Below are 17761 nucleotides of genomic sequence, written 5' to 3' on the forward strand. Positions count from 1 at the left end.
TCTCTCAAAAAGAGACTTAATAAAAAAAAGACTTTGCAAACTCTTCATCAAAAAATAAATAAATATGTCCCTTAAAATATAGAGCATTGCTTTAGATGATGTGTTCTCAATTTGTGTAAAAACTATTAAAGCATTTTCCCCACCCCACCCCCAACACTGTTTCTAAGATCACAAGTGTCCTTGCGTGTATATCTGATCTGTGCCTCACTGTTGGATTATATCCCCTGTTGTCTAGCACACATATTTTGCCTGTCCATCATTGCGACAGGGAATCCCAGGTTGCCTACCACTTCCTGTCACCACAGTAATGTCCCTGTGAACATCTTCACTCATGTCGCCTCCTGAACCTATATGATTATTTCTTTGGGAGATGCACCCACTAGTACATGACTAGGCCCAGGGTATACATAGACTTAGTTGGTTTGTTTGTTTTTTCAATGAAGTCCCAAGTTTCATTTATTTATTTTTTAAGGTTATTTACTTATTTTGAGGGAGCACGCATGCGTGCACATGCGAGAGAGAGAGAGAGAGAGAGCGAGCAGGGGAGGGGCAGAAAGAGAGGAAGAGAGAGAGAGTCCCAAGCAGGCTCTGCACTGTCAGCGTGTAGCCCCACACGGAGCCCAAACTCACAAACCATGAGATCCTGACCTGAGCTGAAATCAAGGGTCAGATACTTAACCAACTGAGCCACCCAGGCATGCTGCATAGACTTAGCTTTGACTTAGAAGTACTAGGCGACCGTGGAAAAGAAGGAAGAATTCTGGATTCCTGAGGCTTAGGGGTCAAAGCTGACGTATTTTCTCCAGAAAGATCCTTTGATGCTAGCACTGCGTTTCTGCTACTGAATTGAAGACTCCTCAGCGTGGCCAACTTGGGGAGGAAAAGAGCGGGCACGAGAGCCTCATGTGTCCCTGCTTCCTCACCGGGAAGTGATGCTGTCTCTTCAGGAAGGGCGTAGCCTCTAGAACCCTGGTCCTAGGAGCTGGCTGAGAAGTAGCATCAGGTTCCAGGACCTCGACCAGGACCACGGGTCACATTGTGCCATCCTGTGGTCAGTGTGGAGGCCTGGTTTTGGTGCCCCAGCCCTCACTTGGCTTCCTGGCATGGGCACGGCTGTTGGGTGACGGTGACAGGTGGTAACCCCCACCACCTGAACTTCAGCCAACGTACTTTCTTCCCACATGCCTCCAAAGGGCCTCAGTAGACGGAAGGAGGGTGTGTGCCCAGGTCTGCTTCTGCAAGCCAGGAGGCACTGGAGAAGAAATAGGGCAGGGCAGGCATGGCGGGGGGCAGGGAGGAAGAGCATGGCACCATGATAGGCATGGCTGCCAGACCCAAGAGGCAAGAACTGGCAAGAGTGAGCTAGGATCTGGGTCATGGAAATAAGGGACCTGTGATGAGGAGGGAGCAGAGAGACCTCTGTGTGGGGTTTAGACCTTCAGAGAGAAGGGCCAGCCAAGGATGTTTCACACCAGCCAGGCAGCCTGCCATGTTCAAGCGCTTGCCAGCTCCCTTGACAGGGCATGGCCCTCTTAGAAGCATGGGAAGTGCCTGAGAGAAGTCAAACCTCAGAAACTGTGGGTGATGGCACAGGAAGTGCCCCTGCCGGAGACAGCAGAGAAGAGAATGTCGAGCAGGACCTCTCGGTCTCAAGTCTCTACTGAGGAGGTGTTCCCCTGACCTGTTTCGGAGCCTTTAGGGCTCGTGGGCAAGGGACAGAAAGGTTCACGTGGACCTTCTCATCAGGCTTTAGGAAGGAAAGCCACGGTTGGTTTTTTGGGTTTTTTCGGTTTTTCCATTTTGTAACAGCAATGTCCTTGTACTTGAGACAAGGTGACTTGGATTCAACTAGAGCACAAGCCCTAGCTCTCTGAATCTTGATCTCCCTGCTATAAAATGGTGGTGCCCTCCCCATGGGACTGTTGGTGAGGATTCAGTGAGACAATATACGTAGTGATGACCAGCCGGTACGTATCGGCCGCCACCTAGGCACTAAATATCGTACGTGTGTGTGTCTCTCTCATTTCCCCACGGAGTGCCTCCTAAGGTACCTGCCAAACCTTCTTTCCCTCCCTTCCAACCCCTCTCCCTCACTCCATCCCTCCCCTTGCATGATAGGGAGAAAAATAGAGCCTCACTTGGGAGAGGGATCAGAGAAGGATCAGAGAAGGGCACAGGGTTGGGGAGAAGAGGCGACTGGAGCAGGTTTCGTATCTCAGTTTGGTGCTTCCTGAGGAGGACCAGCCTGCCCCTCCACCCCCCTCGAAGTCTTCCCTCTTTCACGCCTTATGTCCTGCGTGGCAGTGACGCTGACACTCCAACCACAGCATCTCTGAGTGCTCCCGACTCGCTCCCGAGCAGAGGCTCTCAGCCTGGTGAAGAGGTCAACCCAGGGTAGAGCAGGGAACCAGAGGCGGCTCTACGAGGCAGCCCTCGCTTGCAGCCTGGAGGCCAGAGCTGAGCGTAGCCCTTATTATTCTAGGCAGGTCCGGCTGCAGTGCTGAGCCAGCCTGGTTCCCTGGGCCCTGGCCCCTCCTGTTCCCTTTCTCCTGTTTCCATTCATACTTTATTTCCCATGCATCGTGCCAGATTCAATAGGAGCCTCTGGCAGGGAAGAGTCAGGGTGTGGGCTCACTTTCAGGTCCTCAAAAGGCCCTACTCTATCCCTACACGGGAGCTGCCCTTTCTCCTCGTAGCCTGGGGATGTATCGCTTCTTTGGCGCCCGGGAAGGTTTCCAAGAGTAAGGGATTCCGTGGACAAAATTGGAGGAAGCAGAATGTCTGACTGTTGTTTATGGTTTGGTGGCTTAGGGCATGAGGTCCTTGTCTCTGGCAGCTGCCTGTTTCAGAACTTCCTAGCAAGTCTCGCCGCAGACTGAGTTATCTGGAAGCGTGGGGTGGTTTGTTTGTTTCTCAGGTATGTACGGGAGCAGGAGAAGGTCTGTTTCAGCCCCTGTGATGTGATGTAGTTGTGATGCGATGTGGTCGATTCTGAAGGAGAAAGAGCTGGTGAAGAGTCAACATTTCCTCTAGGTGGAAACGGTTATTTTCTCCACTCCAGAGATGCCTGCATTTCTGATGTTCGTCAGAAAATAAGGAAGTCCAGGGGTGCCCGGGAGGCTCAGTCAGTTGAGCAATTGACTTGATTATGGCTCCGGTCAGGATCCCAGGGTCGTGGGATCAAGCCCCAAGTCTGGCTCCGCACTCAGCATGGAGCCTGCTTGAGATTGTCCCTCTCCCTCTCTCTCTCTCTCTGCTCCTCCCCTGTTCATGCATGCTCTCTCTCTCTCTCTAAAATAAAAGATGAAAAGGGGTGCCTGGGTGGCTCAGTCAGTTGAGCGATTGACTCTTGATTTCAGCTCAGGTCATGATCTCACGGGTCTTGAGCTCGAGCCCCATGTAAGGCTCTGCACTGCCAGTGCAGAGCCTGCTTCGGATTCTCTCTCCCTCTCTCTCTCTCTCTCTCTCTCGGTCTCTCTCTCTGCCCCTCCCCCGCTTGCTCTCCCTCTCTCTCTCTCTCTCTCAAATAAATAAATACACTTTTAAAAAGGGGCACCTGGGTGGCTCAGTCGGTTAAGCGTCTGACTTTGGCTCAGGTCATGATCTCGCGTTCCGTGAGTTCGAGCCCCACGTCGGGCTCTGTGCTGACAGCTCGGAGCCTGGAGCCTGCTTCCGATTCTGTGTCTCCCTCTCTCTCTTGCCCCTCCCCTGTTTGCGCTCTGTCTCTCTCTCTCAAAAATAAGTAAACATTAAAAATTTTCAAATAAGTAAATGAAATTAAATATAAAAAAGAAGGAGGAGGAGGAGGAGGTCCAGACTCGAGGGAGGGAGTAAGGTATAACAAAAGGAGCACCAGATGGTCAAGGGTGCTGACTTGCCAAAGACTAAATCACTTTTTTTCTCGTTGGACCTCAGTGGCTTCATCTGTAAAGGCGGGGGGGGGGGGGGGGGGTGGTCAAAGCTGTCGTACGTACAATTGATCAAAGACAATGTTTTCACCGTCATTACAAATTGTACAATGGATGTTACAAGACTTTGGGCCGAAGAACATTGAAATGATTCAATGATCATGTACAATAATAGGATGTCTTGCCCCTGTAGGTAGTGTTTGCTTTTCCGTCCTATCGTCCTTTAAGCTGGCAAAATGCTAGAAACTGGGAGTGAGCACATACCTTACCCAGAATGCCCCAGGGCTGCGTGACTAATCCTGACCTGACAAGAGGTGGTACCTCCCGGGCGTCTGAGCGTTGCGGCTGAGGCTGAGGCTGTGGCCGAGGGGGTGTGAGAGCACTTACAGATTATTCTTTGCCAGTTGCCTAATAAGGGTAGGGGCCAGGCAGACTCGGCAGCTGTGGAACGCTCACATTCTGAGAGCTCAGGGAGGCGTATGGGTGCCTGCTAGGCCTCCGAATTCCGGAAGAACGTCCTTAGAGATCCCCCCTTAAGCTGGGGGCCCCAGCTGACAACAGCCCCCTTGACTCTGTGTCAACGGCTTAGTGCATGACCTCCCTCCTCTGTAAGCGTCTCTAGAGCAACCCGAAGCAGACAGACCTCATTCTCTGCCACATGCCCCACGTGCTCTCATCTCAAGTGACCTTTTCTCACTGGTCGCCTCCGTGAGTGAAAAATTTCTCCCCTTTCATACCTTGAGGAGAGGTTCAGAGTAAGGAACTCTGACTCAGACCTTCCCTTCTTCTTTTCTAGAAATCGAAGGCTGCATAGCCTAGTGGTGTTGCCAGTGGTTACAACGTAGCTAATGGTTATTGCTAATGGAGCTGCCTTGGAATTTTCCATTCTTTCTGAGGGTTGGGCATTCCCTTTGGCAAGGAGAGATGGAGGGGGACGTAGAGCTTATTGTCCTTCTGCTTAAAGGGCTAAATACCAAAAGTTCATTAAGATCAAATTAAGCCTTCTCCCATCACTTGAGAGTGGACATACTGGGCACTGGTCATCTTTCACATAAGATTTCCAAGCACTAGGGGCTCAGTCAGTTAAGTGTCCGACATCGGCTCAGGTCATGATCTCGCGGTCCATGAGTTCGAGCCCCGTGTTGGGCTCTGTGCCGACAGCTCAGAGCCTGGAGCCTGCTTCGTTTTCTGTGTCTCCCTCTCTCTCTCTCTCTGCCCCTCCCCTGCTCTCACTCTGTGTCTCTCTCTCTCTCTCAAAAATAAACATTAAAAAAAAAAAAAGATTTCCAGCACTATTTCTATCTCTTATTCTAGTCCTTTGTCACTTTCTTGAGATGGTGTGAAGAGGTAGGGCTGATTTTTTTCCCCCAGGTGAAGGTGGGAGGAACTGAGCCCTAAGAAGGCCAAGTGACATGCCCCAAGGGTGCCTGGGAAGATGGTAAATCTGGTTCTGGATCTGCTACCAGTTAATTCAACAACAACAACCACGACAACAAAATGAGCTGAATGCCCATGTGTGCAGGCGCCCTTATGGCACTGGGGATAAAGCCGTGAACACGACAAGTGCAAAGCTTAGCCTTCATGGGACAGACACTATAGTGGGTCGAGATAGGAAAGTAAAGTCTGATTTCCAGTTTAGCACTCTGTCAGCACTGTTGTCAACATCCTCTTGAAAGGTTAAGGAGCTCTACTTAAGGGTCAAGATGGGCTCCTTACTGCTCTAGCCCTTCCCACTGCTTCCAGGCTTCGACGAGAAGCTGAACTGGAGGGAAATTCTGTCGTACCGCCTATCATTGGGCCAGTCTGAATGAAGGGAGTTTGACACGCTGCCTCGGGTTCTCTCCAGACCTCTGTTCCCCAGGCTACTCTGATGACATCTAAAAAAGAAAAAAAGGAGGGGGCGCCTGGGGGGCTCAGTCGGTTAAGTGTCCAACTCTTGGTTTCGGCTCAGGTCATGATCTCACGGTTTCGGGAGTTCGAGCCCTGCATCGGGATCTGTGCTGACAGCATGGAGCCTGCTTGGGTTTCTCTCTCTCCCTCTCTCTCTCTCTGCCTCTCCCTCCTCTCTCTCTCTCTCTCTCCCTCTCTCTCAAATAAATAAATAAACCTTAAAAAAATTCTTTAAAAGAGAAAAAGCAAAAGGCAGTGTGATGTTTGAAAAACAATAGCAACAATAAAGCAAAGCCCTGCTTGCTTAGCCCTCTGTAGGTCAGAGTAGCTCTAAAAATCTCTGATAAAAGGAGGAGGCAGAGTGAACACTGGGGGAGGGAGGAGTACCCAACTCCATCCCAGGGGACCTGCCGGGAACAGGATTGGTAGGAAACTTTGGCCACACGTGATTTGGGGAAAAGTAACCGGTAAAAGAGCCCAGCCCTTTTCTGACGGTTCTTGTGCCTCTTTGCTCGCCTTCTACAAGTGAGGATGTCATCTATGTATTAGAGAGGGGCTGTCCCGAGATCCTTGCCACTCCCTGGTAACAACTCAAGTCACTGGGGACTGTCTAACCAGGGCTGGGCCCCCATGTTCTGGTGCCGTGTTCAGAAAGAGCCGCTTCACATTTAAACGGCTGCTGTGTGACGATGGGTCCCCCACGACACGCAGGAGCTGCTCTCTAAAGCTAAGAACAGGGCCAGGGCGGGGGGGCAGGGGGAGCCTGGCCACCTTCAGCCCTTTAGATCCTCACCTGCACGTAGCTCCGCCCTTCCTCCCACTCAGAGGGGCCGCACATGCCTTTCTGAGGGGAGAAATGCTGATCTGAGACCCTCCGATGCTGACTCACACTCTGGCTAACCTTGCATTCCTGCTGACCTTGCCATGGCCCTGGGTTCTATCTGAACTGATAGCTGCCTTATCCCCGCCACCCCGAGTAACACTGAAACCATACGCTGCAAACCTCCTTCTCAGAGGTCCTTCTGTCCCGTTTACGTAGAAAGGCTGCACCCTGGGGGCGCCTGGGTGGCTCAGTCGGCTGAGCGTCCGACTTCGGCTCAGGTCATGATCTCATAGTTTGTGAGTTCGAGCCCCACATCGGGCTCTGTGCTGACAGCTTGGAGCCTGGAGCCTGCTTCGGATTCTGTGTCTTTCTCTCTCTCTGCCCATCCCTCACTAGTACTCTGTCTCTGTCTCTCTCTCTCAAAAATAAATAAAAGCATTACAAATTAAAAAGAAAAAAAGAAAGGCTGCACCCTGGATTGCCAACTGCCAGAGCATTTTACTCTCCCCTTTTGGAGACGGCGAAAGCTTTTTGGAGGGATGGGGCTTATTAGCTCCAAGACCTGAACGTAGTCCCCAACCTGCTCACAGCTGCAGCGGGCTGGAGGCTGAGTATTCGGAGGGGCCCCGGAGCATCTGGGCATCTTCTGTCGGGTTGCCCTCCTGGTTTATCAATGTGGGTGTTGGGTACAGGGCGCGGGGTTCAGGGGCACGGGGGGCAGACTGGCAGGCCACCCTCCAGGCCACTCTGGTCTGGACTCCTCTTCTGACCTCTTCTCCCCAGTTAGAGTTAAGATCAGACTAAAGGAGTTCACAGTGGGGCCCTCATATGGATAGACGTGGGGAGCGTGAGAGCCATTAGGGGTTACAAACCTTTTATTTCCAAGTTCCTGAAGTCGCCAGATTGTCACTTGGCTTGAGAATGGCGTGATGTGAAGACTGGGGTATATCGGAAATTACTCCTCTCCGTGGGGGTGTACAGGCTGCTGGGGCCTCCTAGGGAGAGGCGGGCCCCTCCTGAGTCCGATCCCTCAGCTCAGGCCTCGGCGATCGGTTCAGCTCAGGCACCCGCTGTCATCTAAGCCCTAAAATGAGTACCTCTTGCCTTGCAGGTGCTGGATCCTCATGGCTGCTCTAATTGTTTTTGTCTGTCTTCGAATCTTTATTCCAGAGATCCAGTTGTCAGCGGTATCCAGGGAGCCCTCCTCTTCCTCCTCCTTCTCCTGCCGCCTCTCTACCACCGCAGTTGCCGGTTGTTGCTAAGGTAGCCTCCATGGTAACACGCACATCCTGTTTATACCTCCATCTGGGCAAGCTGGTCTAAGCTAGGAACCTACCTACCCTGGACAACGGCTTCCATTACCACCTGGGGACACCAATCGTCGTGACACGTGGTCCGGCTTCCACTCGGCTCCCCCATCCCCTTCCTCCCCTCGCTGCCGAGCTTCATACACAAAAAAAGGATCTGGGCTAGAGGCTGCTACCCTGAAGCTCACTGCACAGGATATAGCCCAACTATTTCCTACCCAGGCTCCCAGAGAAGCAAGAAGTAAGAAGTGAGGCAGAAAGGCAGGAGTTCCTGACCAGTTGAAGGGAAGCCACATATTTTCTCTGGTCGAGGGGCTGGGTAACAGCAGGCAGAATGACGAACCCAACAGAACGTACCTTGCCGGCCAACTCGATGGTTGAGAGCCACGAGCGGGAGTTTGGCTGCACAGTAATGGACCTGCGGAAGCTCATGGAGCTACGTTCGACCGACGCAATCAACCAGATCAACGTCCACTACGGGGGTGTGACGAATCTCTGCAGTAGACTGAAAACCAACCCCGTGGAAGGTAAAAACCACACCAGGGGTGGGGCATCAGAGGAAGGTGGCTAGTGTTCAAAACTATGGTTTCCCGGCTTCTCGAGAGGGCAGTAAGAGACCTCACTGGTGTACCTGGGTCGTTTGAGAAAAACACGGCCTCTGAGACGAGGTGAGACCACGGAGAGCCATCTCTTTCCCAGCGATGGTGTTCGCTGACGGTCGGACTTTCTTCCTTTTTCTGTGCCAGTTTACAGAAAGGAGAGGATTTGGCTCTGCTTTACAGGTGTTTGTGTTAGAGACGCTTTTATCAGTAAGCGATCAAGTCTCTTATTCAGTATCAGTCTTTGATTACAGAAGAACTTAAATACAATTCTGCCCCACACCGATCTCACAGTGTAACTGGGGAGAACGGGCACAAAAACAGTGACCCAGTGCATCCGCCCAACGTGGCATCTCTCTATCGTGTACAGCTAGAAATAGGGGGGCAAATCACAGGGTAGTACCTACCGTACCTTTGGATTATTCACTTTGCTTCGTGTCAGGGAATTATTGATGACTTTTTTCAACCCTGCCTGGCACGCTTTAATATAGTTCTTCTTGGGGCGCCTGGGTGGCGCAGTCGGTTAAGCGTCCGACTTCGGCTCAGGTCACGATCTCACGGTCCGTGAGTTCGAGCCCCGCGTCGGGCTCTGGGCTGATGGCTCAGAGCCTGGAGGCTGCTTCCGATTCTGTGTCTCCCCCTCTGTCTGCCCCTCCCCCGTTCATGCTCTGTCTCTTCCTCTGTCTCAAAAATAAATAAACGTTTAAAAAAAATTAAAAAAAATATATAGTTCTTCTTAATGTGCTTTTAAAAGAGAACGGAAAACCTGGCTTCGTGCTTGCCTGGCTCACTTCAGTTGCCCAATAAGCCATGGTAATGTAAAATTTTGCCTCATCAGAATGGAGACAGAATCAAAGGCACCTTCCTTTCTCACTTATGCATGGTTATAGCATCTGTGTTACGGGGTCTTACTTGGCCCCGTCAGTGAGGCAGGACATGGCTGAGTAGCATTAGGTAAATCAGAAATCTTGTCCTTCAGAGCGGCTGGGTGGCTCAGTCGGTTGAGCATCCGACTGTTGAGCATCCGACTTTGGCCCAGGTCGTGATCTCGTGGTTCCTGAGTTTGAGCCCCGTGTCGGGCTCTGTGCTAACAGCTCGGAGCCTGGAGCCTGCTTCGGATTCTGCGTCTCCCTCCCTCTCTGCCCCTCCCCCACTCGCAGTCTGTCTCTGTCTCTGTCTCTCTCTCAAAAATAAAAATAAATATTAAAAAAATATTAAGACAAAAAAGATCTTGTCCTTCAGATGCCTTTAGCCTCTTGAAGTAGACTATTTCTAGCCTTCCTTGGAACCTACATCACATTTTTTGCCAAGTCTAAGAAGTTTTGACCCCCAGCCAGTGCTGTAAGTTTGGACTTGGACTTGGACAAGAGTCCAAGTCTCTTTTCCAGACTCTTTAGGATTGAGAGAGAGCAAGAGCGAACGAGCGAGAGATTTTTATCTAGATATCTGTACATTAACATGTCTTGTTTTCTTCGCAATCTGAGGGAGCTTCCTTCCGTGTTCTCTTGACTGCTAGAATCCAGTTTCCTACCTCTCATGAGTTCAAACACTAGCTCCCCCATTTACTGAGTATCATTGAACAGTTTACTTAACCGCCCTGAGTCTCTTCCTTCTTTGAAAATGATGTTAATACCTAGCCCATTCAGTTATCGGGATTAAAATATTGGGATTCCACGTACATATCATGTGCGTCCAGCGCTCAAGCTTAGGATGGGTATTCAATTAATGAGCTGTCGCAGATTAAAATGGAGCCCACATGTCTGAAGGTATCTGCCAGAGTATGAGCGCCCGTGGAGTGCGATGTATTATTTCCTCTGGAGAGGTTCCTGCTTGTATGACTGCAACCAATGGCCACTGCGTCCTTTCACCTCTGGATGTCAAAGAGATCTAGTTCAGATGGCAGGGCTTGGTCGCTCTCCCACGGCTCAGTCTTTGCCCTCTGGCTAGAATCTAATGACTGCCCTTTGGGCACTGCTTCCTGTCAGCTAGATTTCTTTATTCTGCCACTTTTGTAGTAGTGTTGACCTTAAACAGAGGCTATTCGCACTCTATTTTCACTGAGCAATGCAGGCAGGATCTTCCTTTTTCCCCTTCCTATACCACTCTTGATGGCTTTGGCCAGTCGTTGCTCTCACAAAGCAAAGCTCAGGAGTCCAAATCAGTTGGAACCTGGGACGCTCCTGATAGAAGGATCCAGACTCTCCTCCCAGTTTTCCTAATCCATTTCTCATAGCTCCTCCCTGATTCCCAGACAGCTTCCATTCCATTGCTTTAATCTCACCATCAGACAGCAAATGTTGTCGATGTAACTAGTGCCCTTAGATTCCTCCCCACTCCTAGTTTCAGACCTGTGGTGGAAAGCCATGGCTTCTGATGGCAGGTGCCTCTGCTGCTACAGGCCCCGGCCATGCCCCAAGGCCAGTCCCCCTACCAGTGGGGCAGCTGTCTGCCGGGATTCTCCTGCTTCCTTAGATCACAAGTCTGTATCCTGATTTGTTTCCGTGTAAGACTTAATCATAGGGCCGGTCCTGGAGCTGGGGAGGCAGGGAGTCCGAAAACAACTTTTCCATGAGTAATGTTTATTCCCCCGTGCCAACAATGACCTCCTCGCATGTGCGAGGAATGCGAGCATAGAAAAGGAGGCACAGAGGAGCTGTGACACAGAAGTCTCTCCCCAGACAAAGGCAATGCTGAGCTGTTTCGTGCAGCAGGGCCGAGAAAAGAACTTCACTCTCCAGGTGCCTCAAAGAGCGGATGCTGTAAAAAGCCAGCCTGGTCACAGGAGACCGCACTGAGGTGCCTAACAACCTACTGTAGTCCCGTCCCCTGTGGGAGGCCCCTGCAGACTAAGAAAAAAGAGGGATGCCAGGGTGGCTCAGTCGGTTGAGCGTCCGACTTCGGCTCAGGTCGTGATCTCACGGTTCGTGGGTTCAAGCCCCGCATCGGGCTCTGTGCTGACAGCTCAGAGCCTGGAGGCTGCTTCGGATTCTGTGTCTCCCTCTCTGCCCCTCCCCCACTTGCACTCAGCGTCTTTCTCTCTCTCTCTCTCTCTCTCTCTCTCAAAAAATCAATAAACATTAAAAAAAAAAAAGAATTCACCTGGTGCTTGAATTCTGGTAGTTGGTAACCTGGTGAAGTAAGGCTGGGGAAATTGGTTCCTAGAGTATGACCCTTCCTTTTTATTATCTGTTGGGTTGATAGCATCACCTATATAGATCTGATAGATTTTTTTTTTTTAAACCATAGCTTTAAGAGGCCTTATGGAACTGGGAGTTTATAATATTTATGACACGAGCATGGTTTTATTATACTGGATTTACACAATTCTAGAGGCAGGTGGGATTTAATTTTATTCATCCCCCTCCCCTCCTTCCAGGTCCAAAGGCTTAAATGCCTCCCCTAAGTTCTTACGACTGGGTAGAACAGAATAGACTATTCTTAGGCTAGAGCAGGAACACAGAGAGTCTCAGAAGCACAGGTAATTCAAAACTTTGCTCTATATTTCAATGCCTGATAAAATGTCTAATTGTGACCCAGTGCTAATATTACCCGTGGCTTCTGCCCCGTCAGTGGGCGTGGCTAGTTGGGAGCATGGACCGCTGTACCTCTTATTGCCTGGGGAAGCTGAGGCCTGGCCGTGCTCCACGGCAGCTGCTAGCACTCGAGGAATGTTCCTGACAGAAAATGGCGGCGTCTTCGCCCTGCATAGTTACTGGGCAGCCACTAAGTTTGGGAAGCTGAGATTCTTTGGGGAGTAAAAAGCACGCACGCTAGGATGGGCTCTTCCTCCATGTGCAGACTGAAATTGCCAGTAGCATTTTCTTTGTTTGCTTTTTTTATTTGAGAGGGAGAGCAAGTTGGAGAGAGGGGCAGAGAGAGAGAGAGAGAGAGAGAGAGAATCTTAAGCAGACTCCGCAGTCAACACAGAGCCCCATGCAGGGCTTGATCTCACGACCCTGGGATCATGACCTGAGCCGAAATCAAAAGTCGGACACTCAACCGACTGAGCCACCCAGCCGCCCTTCCAGTAGCATTTTCAATCTGGAAAAAAGCTGAGCACATGATAAATAATACATGCTTACCCACAACTCTACTATATTACTATTAATGCTTCTAACACTAGTATTATTTACATAGGAAGAGATGCAAGAAATAGAAGTGGATGAAGTCATAAAAAGTTCTGGTGCTTCTCCCACGCTCCAGCAGATGGTTGTGTGCCCCCTACTTAGAGGCCGCTGCTTTAGAGAATGTTAGCGTAGGGGTGGGGAGGGGTACAGAACCAGGGGAGTGGATATGAGATGCAACGGACGTAAGAGGAAGATGATAACTGGCCTCTTTGATATCTTCCTCCCTGTCTTTAGGGCGGATCGCGTGTTTTCGGAGCACCTGCTTCTAGGGCACCTGAGCGGCCCAATCGGCTAATTGGCCGACTCTTGGTGTCAGCTCAAGTCATGGTCTCACGGTTTGCGAGTTCGAGCCCCGTGTTGGGCTCTGCACTGACAGTGCAGGGCCTGCTGGGGATTCTCTCTCTCCCTCTCTCTCTGCCCCTCCCCTGCTGTCTCTGACTCCCCCCTCAAAACAAAGAAACTAAAAAAAAAAAAAAAAAAGACTACCTGTTCTTAGGAGCTCGTCAATTCCAGAAGAGAAGCATAGCCGAGCCACCTCTCTTTCCTCTGGCCCTCTGCCCCACAGCCATCACCTTCAACTCTTGTCCAGACACTCAACCGACTGGCTACCAAAAAGGCCAGATAAGTGATCCTGAAAGCAATGCACGTGGGCATGGCTGCAGAGGCTGGCAGTCTGGCCCTCTCTGCCCATCGTGCTTCGGGCAGATCTATTAGCGCTACTTTAAGATGTGAGAGAGACTCAAGCCAGAAGAACATCTTGGAGGGAAGGGAAGAGAAGGTGGGCAGGCCAGCGAAACAGCCAGAAAGCAGCTATGCTGTGATGTGAGAAGCTGAGGCAAGTCTAGTAACTTCTTCAAAGAAATACTGAGTACTTTACGGAGGGGTGGGAAAGGTTTCCACCAAACCCCAGGGGAAGCAGTCTCAACAGCTGGAATGAGGAAAATAGGTGATTGAGAAAGAGAGTCAAAGCGCCCTCCCTCGGAGCCTCCCCCCCTCCTCCACCCCCTGCAGGGGATTCCATGTTGCATCCTGGGAGTCCCCTGTGTGATTTGTGCGCCCAGGGCTGAGTGAGGCCAACAGTGCGTGACAGCTTTGGACCTTCCCTCCCCAGCCCAACCCCAGGCTCTGTGAATTCTTTTCGGTTCAGCCCCTCCTTGCCCAGAGCCGGGCTTCTGGGATGGCTGGCACAATGCTGCCAGGCAGGGGACAGGGCAGTCTTGATGGGGAGAGGGGATGAGTCTTCCTGAGCCTGAGAACCACCCCCTCCCCCCACTGCTTTGCCCCCACTTCCAGGCCGGGAACCCTTTGTGCCGCATTCCTTTCGCAGCTCAGCAGAAAAGCTTGCAAGTTCTGTTTCGTTCTGGACCTTCTTGTTGCCTTGCATGGAACATCAGCTAGGGGCGGTGGGGGAGAGAGATAGCACTCCCTCCTGGGCCGAGGCAGATGTCGCATCCACCCTTGGAAGTGGGGCTTTCACTCTTTTTATTTAGCTCTGACGTGTGAGCACCGGGGAGCGTGACACTGGAGGGAAGCACACGCGTGCGGTGTGGGAGCAGGTGGCCGAGCAGAGGGCTGCGGAGGGCAGACCAGGGAGCTTTCTTGCTCTGTGCCAGCTTTGGGGTGTTCAGAAAAGGCGTGGAGAGGAGGGCCAGACGAAGGGAGACACTCCCTGCCGACGCTGCGGGGCTGTGTGCACTGAGCATCAGGAAGGGGCCGTTCTTCCCCAAGTCTGGCATCCTCCTGCGGTGATCCTGAGGAGATGGCTTTCTCTCTAGGGGCTGGAGGTCCAGCAGCCAGAGAGCACATCTCCGAGCTGTGGGTGTGCTAGGCTAGAGATGCTGAGGTCGTGGCATTTGCCGAAAGCCTGCGGTCCCTGTGCTGATGTCGAGCTCCCCCTCCCCTCAGCCCCCCCAACGCAAGGTTTTTAAGGTAGGACTTGAAAGGTATTCTGCTGCCTGTTCTCCTGTACCAAAGAGGGCTGCCTTCCACCGCACCCAGGGCAACCTGTCCCTGGTACTATGTGTGTGGGAGATGAGTCTGCTTCTCTTTGGCAAGGTGTCATAACTCAGCCAGCTGGGAAGTCCCTCGTGATGTCTGACCCAGCCCCACCCTTTCTGGGGCTGAGCTGGTTCTCGTGAGGGGTGCCGCTGCCGACAGCGCTTGGCGTCCCAGGGAGGCTGGCCCTGGCCCTTCCCTGCTGGAGCCAGGCCACTGAGGGCCGGGCTGCCGCCTCTCCTCCCAAGCCCTGGTTCCCCGCACAGACCCACAGCAGACACAGATTTTCCACTGCTGCGTATTCCGTCTCCTGCCAGCCTGGGCAGGGGCCGTGAAACTCCCCAGCACGGGGTAGGGGCGATGACTTCAGAGCCTGACATTCTTTGTCGCCTCTCCCAGCTCATGTGTTCAGTCTGGTTCTTAGAGCCAAAAGCACTCCTGATTTGGGTGGGGCGTTCTCTCTCCCATGTTCTTGGGGACAAAGATTCCTCTCTCTCTCTCTCTCTCTCTCTCTCTCTTTTTTTTTTTTTTGATGTATTTCTAAGGGAAATCCTTTTCCTGTGTTTCCAGCATTCTCTCCCTGCCAAGCTTCTCTCCAGGAAGCTTCGTATTTGAGAAGCCACTGCAGAGATCAGGGTCTAATACCCTGTCCTCGGCTAGACAAGGATTTATGCGAAGTTACCTCTGTGGAGAGCAGGGCCTGAGAGCCTCTGGGGGCAGGAAGAATGGAATGAAAAGCCCAAAATTGGGGATTGGCTGAGCTCCCGGGCCCGCAGGCTTTCCCGTGCCCTGCCACAAGTCCGAGTGAGGATTCCCAAGGCTACTTTGCTAACAGTCCCCACAGGCCCCTCCCTGCCTCAGGGCACACTGGGAACTGGGCCGGCCACTTGACTTCTTAAGATAGCTACTGCAACAGCTTAGGGTGACTTAAGGTGGAGCAGAGAGATGAGAGAACATGGCAAACAGGAAGTTCGTGTGTGACTTTCAGGCCACCGAGGCAAGAGCAAGGCCTGACCTTTCTGTTTTCCGTAATGTGTGTCGTTTGGTTTGCTTGGATCCAAAAAAGGCCATAATGAACCTTGTGTCGAGTGCAAGATTCATAGGTTGGACTCTGATAGACCCGGTGGCACCATCGCTGAGGACAGGAAGGAGACACTAACTCGGCCCGGTTGTAAACCGTGGGATCAGGGCTGATTGGCGTAGAGGCGCAGAGGAAGGCGGCACGAGGGCCACCAGCCATGGGACCCAGGGGGTGCCGGGTGGTTTTCCAGGAGGCGGGAGCTTCGGGGCCCAAACCTGGGAAGTCCCGGTCCAAGCGGGACCAGTTAGTCACCCTGGAACGAAGCCGCTTCCACACCCCAGCCCCCTCTGCCTGTAGGTGGGCGTGCAGCTGCTTCCTGGGGAGTGGAATAGACTGTGTGGCATACGAGCCCGAGTAGTTACATAACCTCTCCAGGCCTCAGTCTGCTGATATGTAAAATGGGGTAACAGTAACTGTCTCATAGGGGTTTGCAGCGTCTGAACGTGAAGGCACCAGTGTGCCTGGTGAAGCATCTGGCACCCAGTAATCACTTAAACGTTAGCAACCTGATTTATTACTCATCCATTCAGTTCATTCAGCACATTTGTATGCGTACAGTGCCGGGCACTGTTGTAGACGTAAGGAACAAAGACAAAGCTCCCGCCCTCGTGGAGGGGGGGGGTGGACGGACCTAATGAACACATCATACAACATATTAGGGGAGAAGACCTGTGGAAGGAAACAGTGACACAGGATAAGGGGATCGAGAGTGCTGGAGCGGAGAAGCCATATTATTAAATCAGTGAGGTCGGGGTCGGTGTACAAACACCGGAAAGAGGTAAGAGAATGAGCTAGTGAACAGCAAGCTGAGCCAAGGAGGAGCTACTGCAGGGCCCTGACATAGAAGCTTCTCGAACGCGTTCAGGGCATGGCAGGAAGGCTCGCTGGGCAAGGAGCAAATAGTAGGAGTTGAGGGGTGGGAGGCCGGGGGCTCTTGAGGGGCCTTACGGGCCATCATAAAGGCCCCGGTGCCCGCTTTCACTCCAAGTAACAGCCACCAGTAGGTGAGTGCCAGGGGTTGGGTTTGAAAAAGATCGTTCTGGCTACTGTGTTGGGAGGAGACGGGGCACAGGACAGCAGGGGTGGGAGCAAGGTTACCAGTTAGAGGACAGTCGTCATCACCCAGGCAAGAGAAGGTGCCAGCTCACACCAGGACGGTGGCAGTGGAAAGTGAGAAGGGAATAGACCTTGGGTATATTTTGAAGATAAAGCTGCCAGGATGTGCTGGCTGAATGGATACAGCACGAGAGAGAAAGAGGGAGGTCACAGGGTATCAATCTGAGAACAGAGAGGGCAGGGTGACCTCAGATGGGTGCTTTCAGCTAGATTGTTGTTGCTGCTGTGGCTTTGGGCTCCGTTGGGGTCTTGGGATGTCCCTTAAGATGACCTCTAGTCTCTGGTATCTGGTTTGCCCTCACAGTCATCTACTCACCTTGGTAAGGGGGCAATGGCATCTCCTCGCTGCTTCCTTGAGAAACGTCCCCGGGGAGATGAACAAATGATCAGAACTCCTGTTTCCCTCGAGCAAACCTGGCCCTCCAGTAGAGCGGTCCCAAACTGGCACAGCCTCGCTCTCTCAGGTCCTCGGGGAGAAAGAACCGGCCAGGACCCGCCGACTGCTCCGCCTCTGCCTGCCTGGGGGTCACGATGCCCTGCCCAGAAACACTCCTTTCCCAGGCCCTTGCTTTCCCTTCCCACTGGGAACCCGACTTTGCAGTGCGGTGGAGGCAGGGAGCCTCTGGGAAGCAGCCCAACTTGCTTCTAGTGCTTTGGCCAAACCCACTCCCCCACAGAGTTGGCTACGCCACTCAGCCAGAGGCCAGGGTGGCATATCTGGGCACTGGGAGGCAGGAGGCCCTGGATTAGAATATGGGCACCGCTTCCCTGACCGGCTCCCCCTTTCCCTCTCAGACTGAGCGCTGGCAGGTGAGAGTGGTCTCTATTCCCCAACTCCAACAGTGTGGAAGCCAGTTCACCACCACCGCCCCCCGACCCCGCACGCGCACACACACACACACACACACACACACT

At 52.4% G+C, this 17761-nt stretch overlaps 1 protein-coding gene across 10 annotated transcripts in view; it reads left to right on the forward strand.

Annotated features, from left to right (window-relative positions):
- ATP2B4 (ATPase plasma membrane Ca2+ transporting 4) overlaps window positions 1–17761 on the forward strand; it is a 98625-nt gene that overhangs the window by 38541 nt on the left and 42323 nt on the right. For 9 of the 10 annotated variants that reach the window (XM_043567969.1, XM_043567975.1, XM_043567965.1 and 6 more), the window contains exon 2: window positions 7792–8455. The exons of the other annotated variant lie outside the window; for it this stretch is intronic. In XM_043567969.1, the coding sequence (XP_043423904.1) occupies window positions 8263–8455 (193 nt within the window). In that variant the 5' untranslated portion in view covers window positions 7792–8262. The remainder of the gene's footprint in view (window positions 1–7791; window positions 8456–17761) is intronic. 10 annotated transcript variants of the gene reach the window in all.

This window comes from Prionailurus bengalensis, chromosome E4, assembly GCF_016509475.1.
Source record: "Prionailurus bengalensis isolate Pbe53 chromosome E4, Fcat_Pben_1.1_paternal_pri, whole genome shotgun sequence".
Taxonomy (NCBI): Eukaryota; Metazoa; Chordata; class Mammalia; order Carnivora; family Felidae; genus Prionailurus; species Prionailurus bengalensis.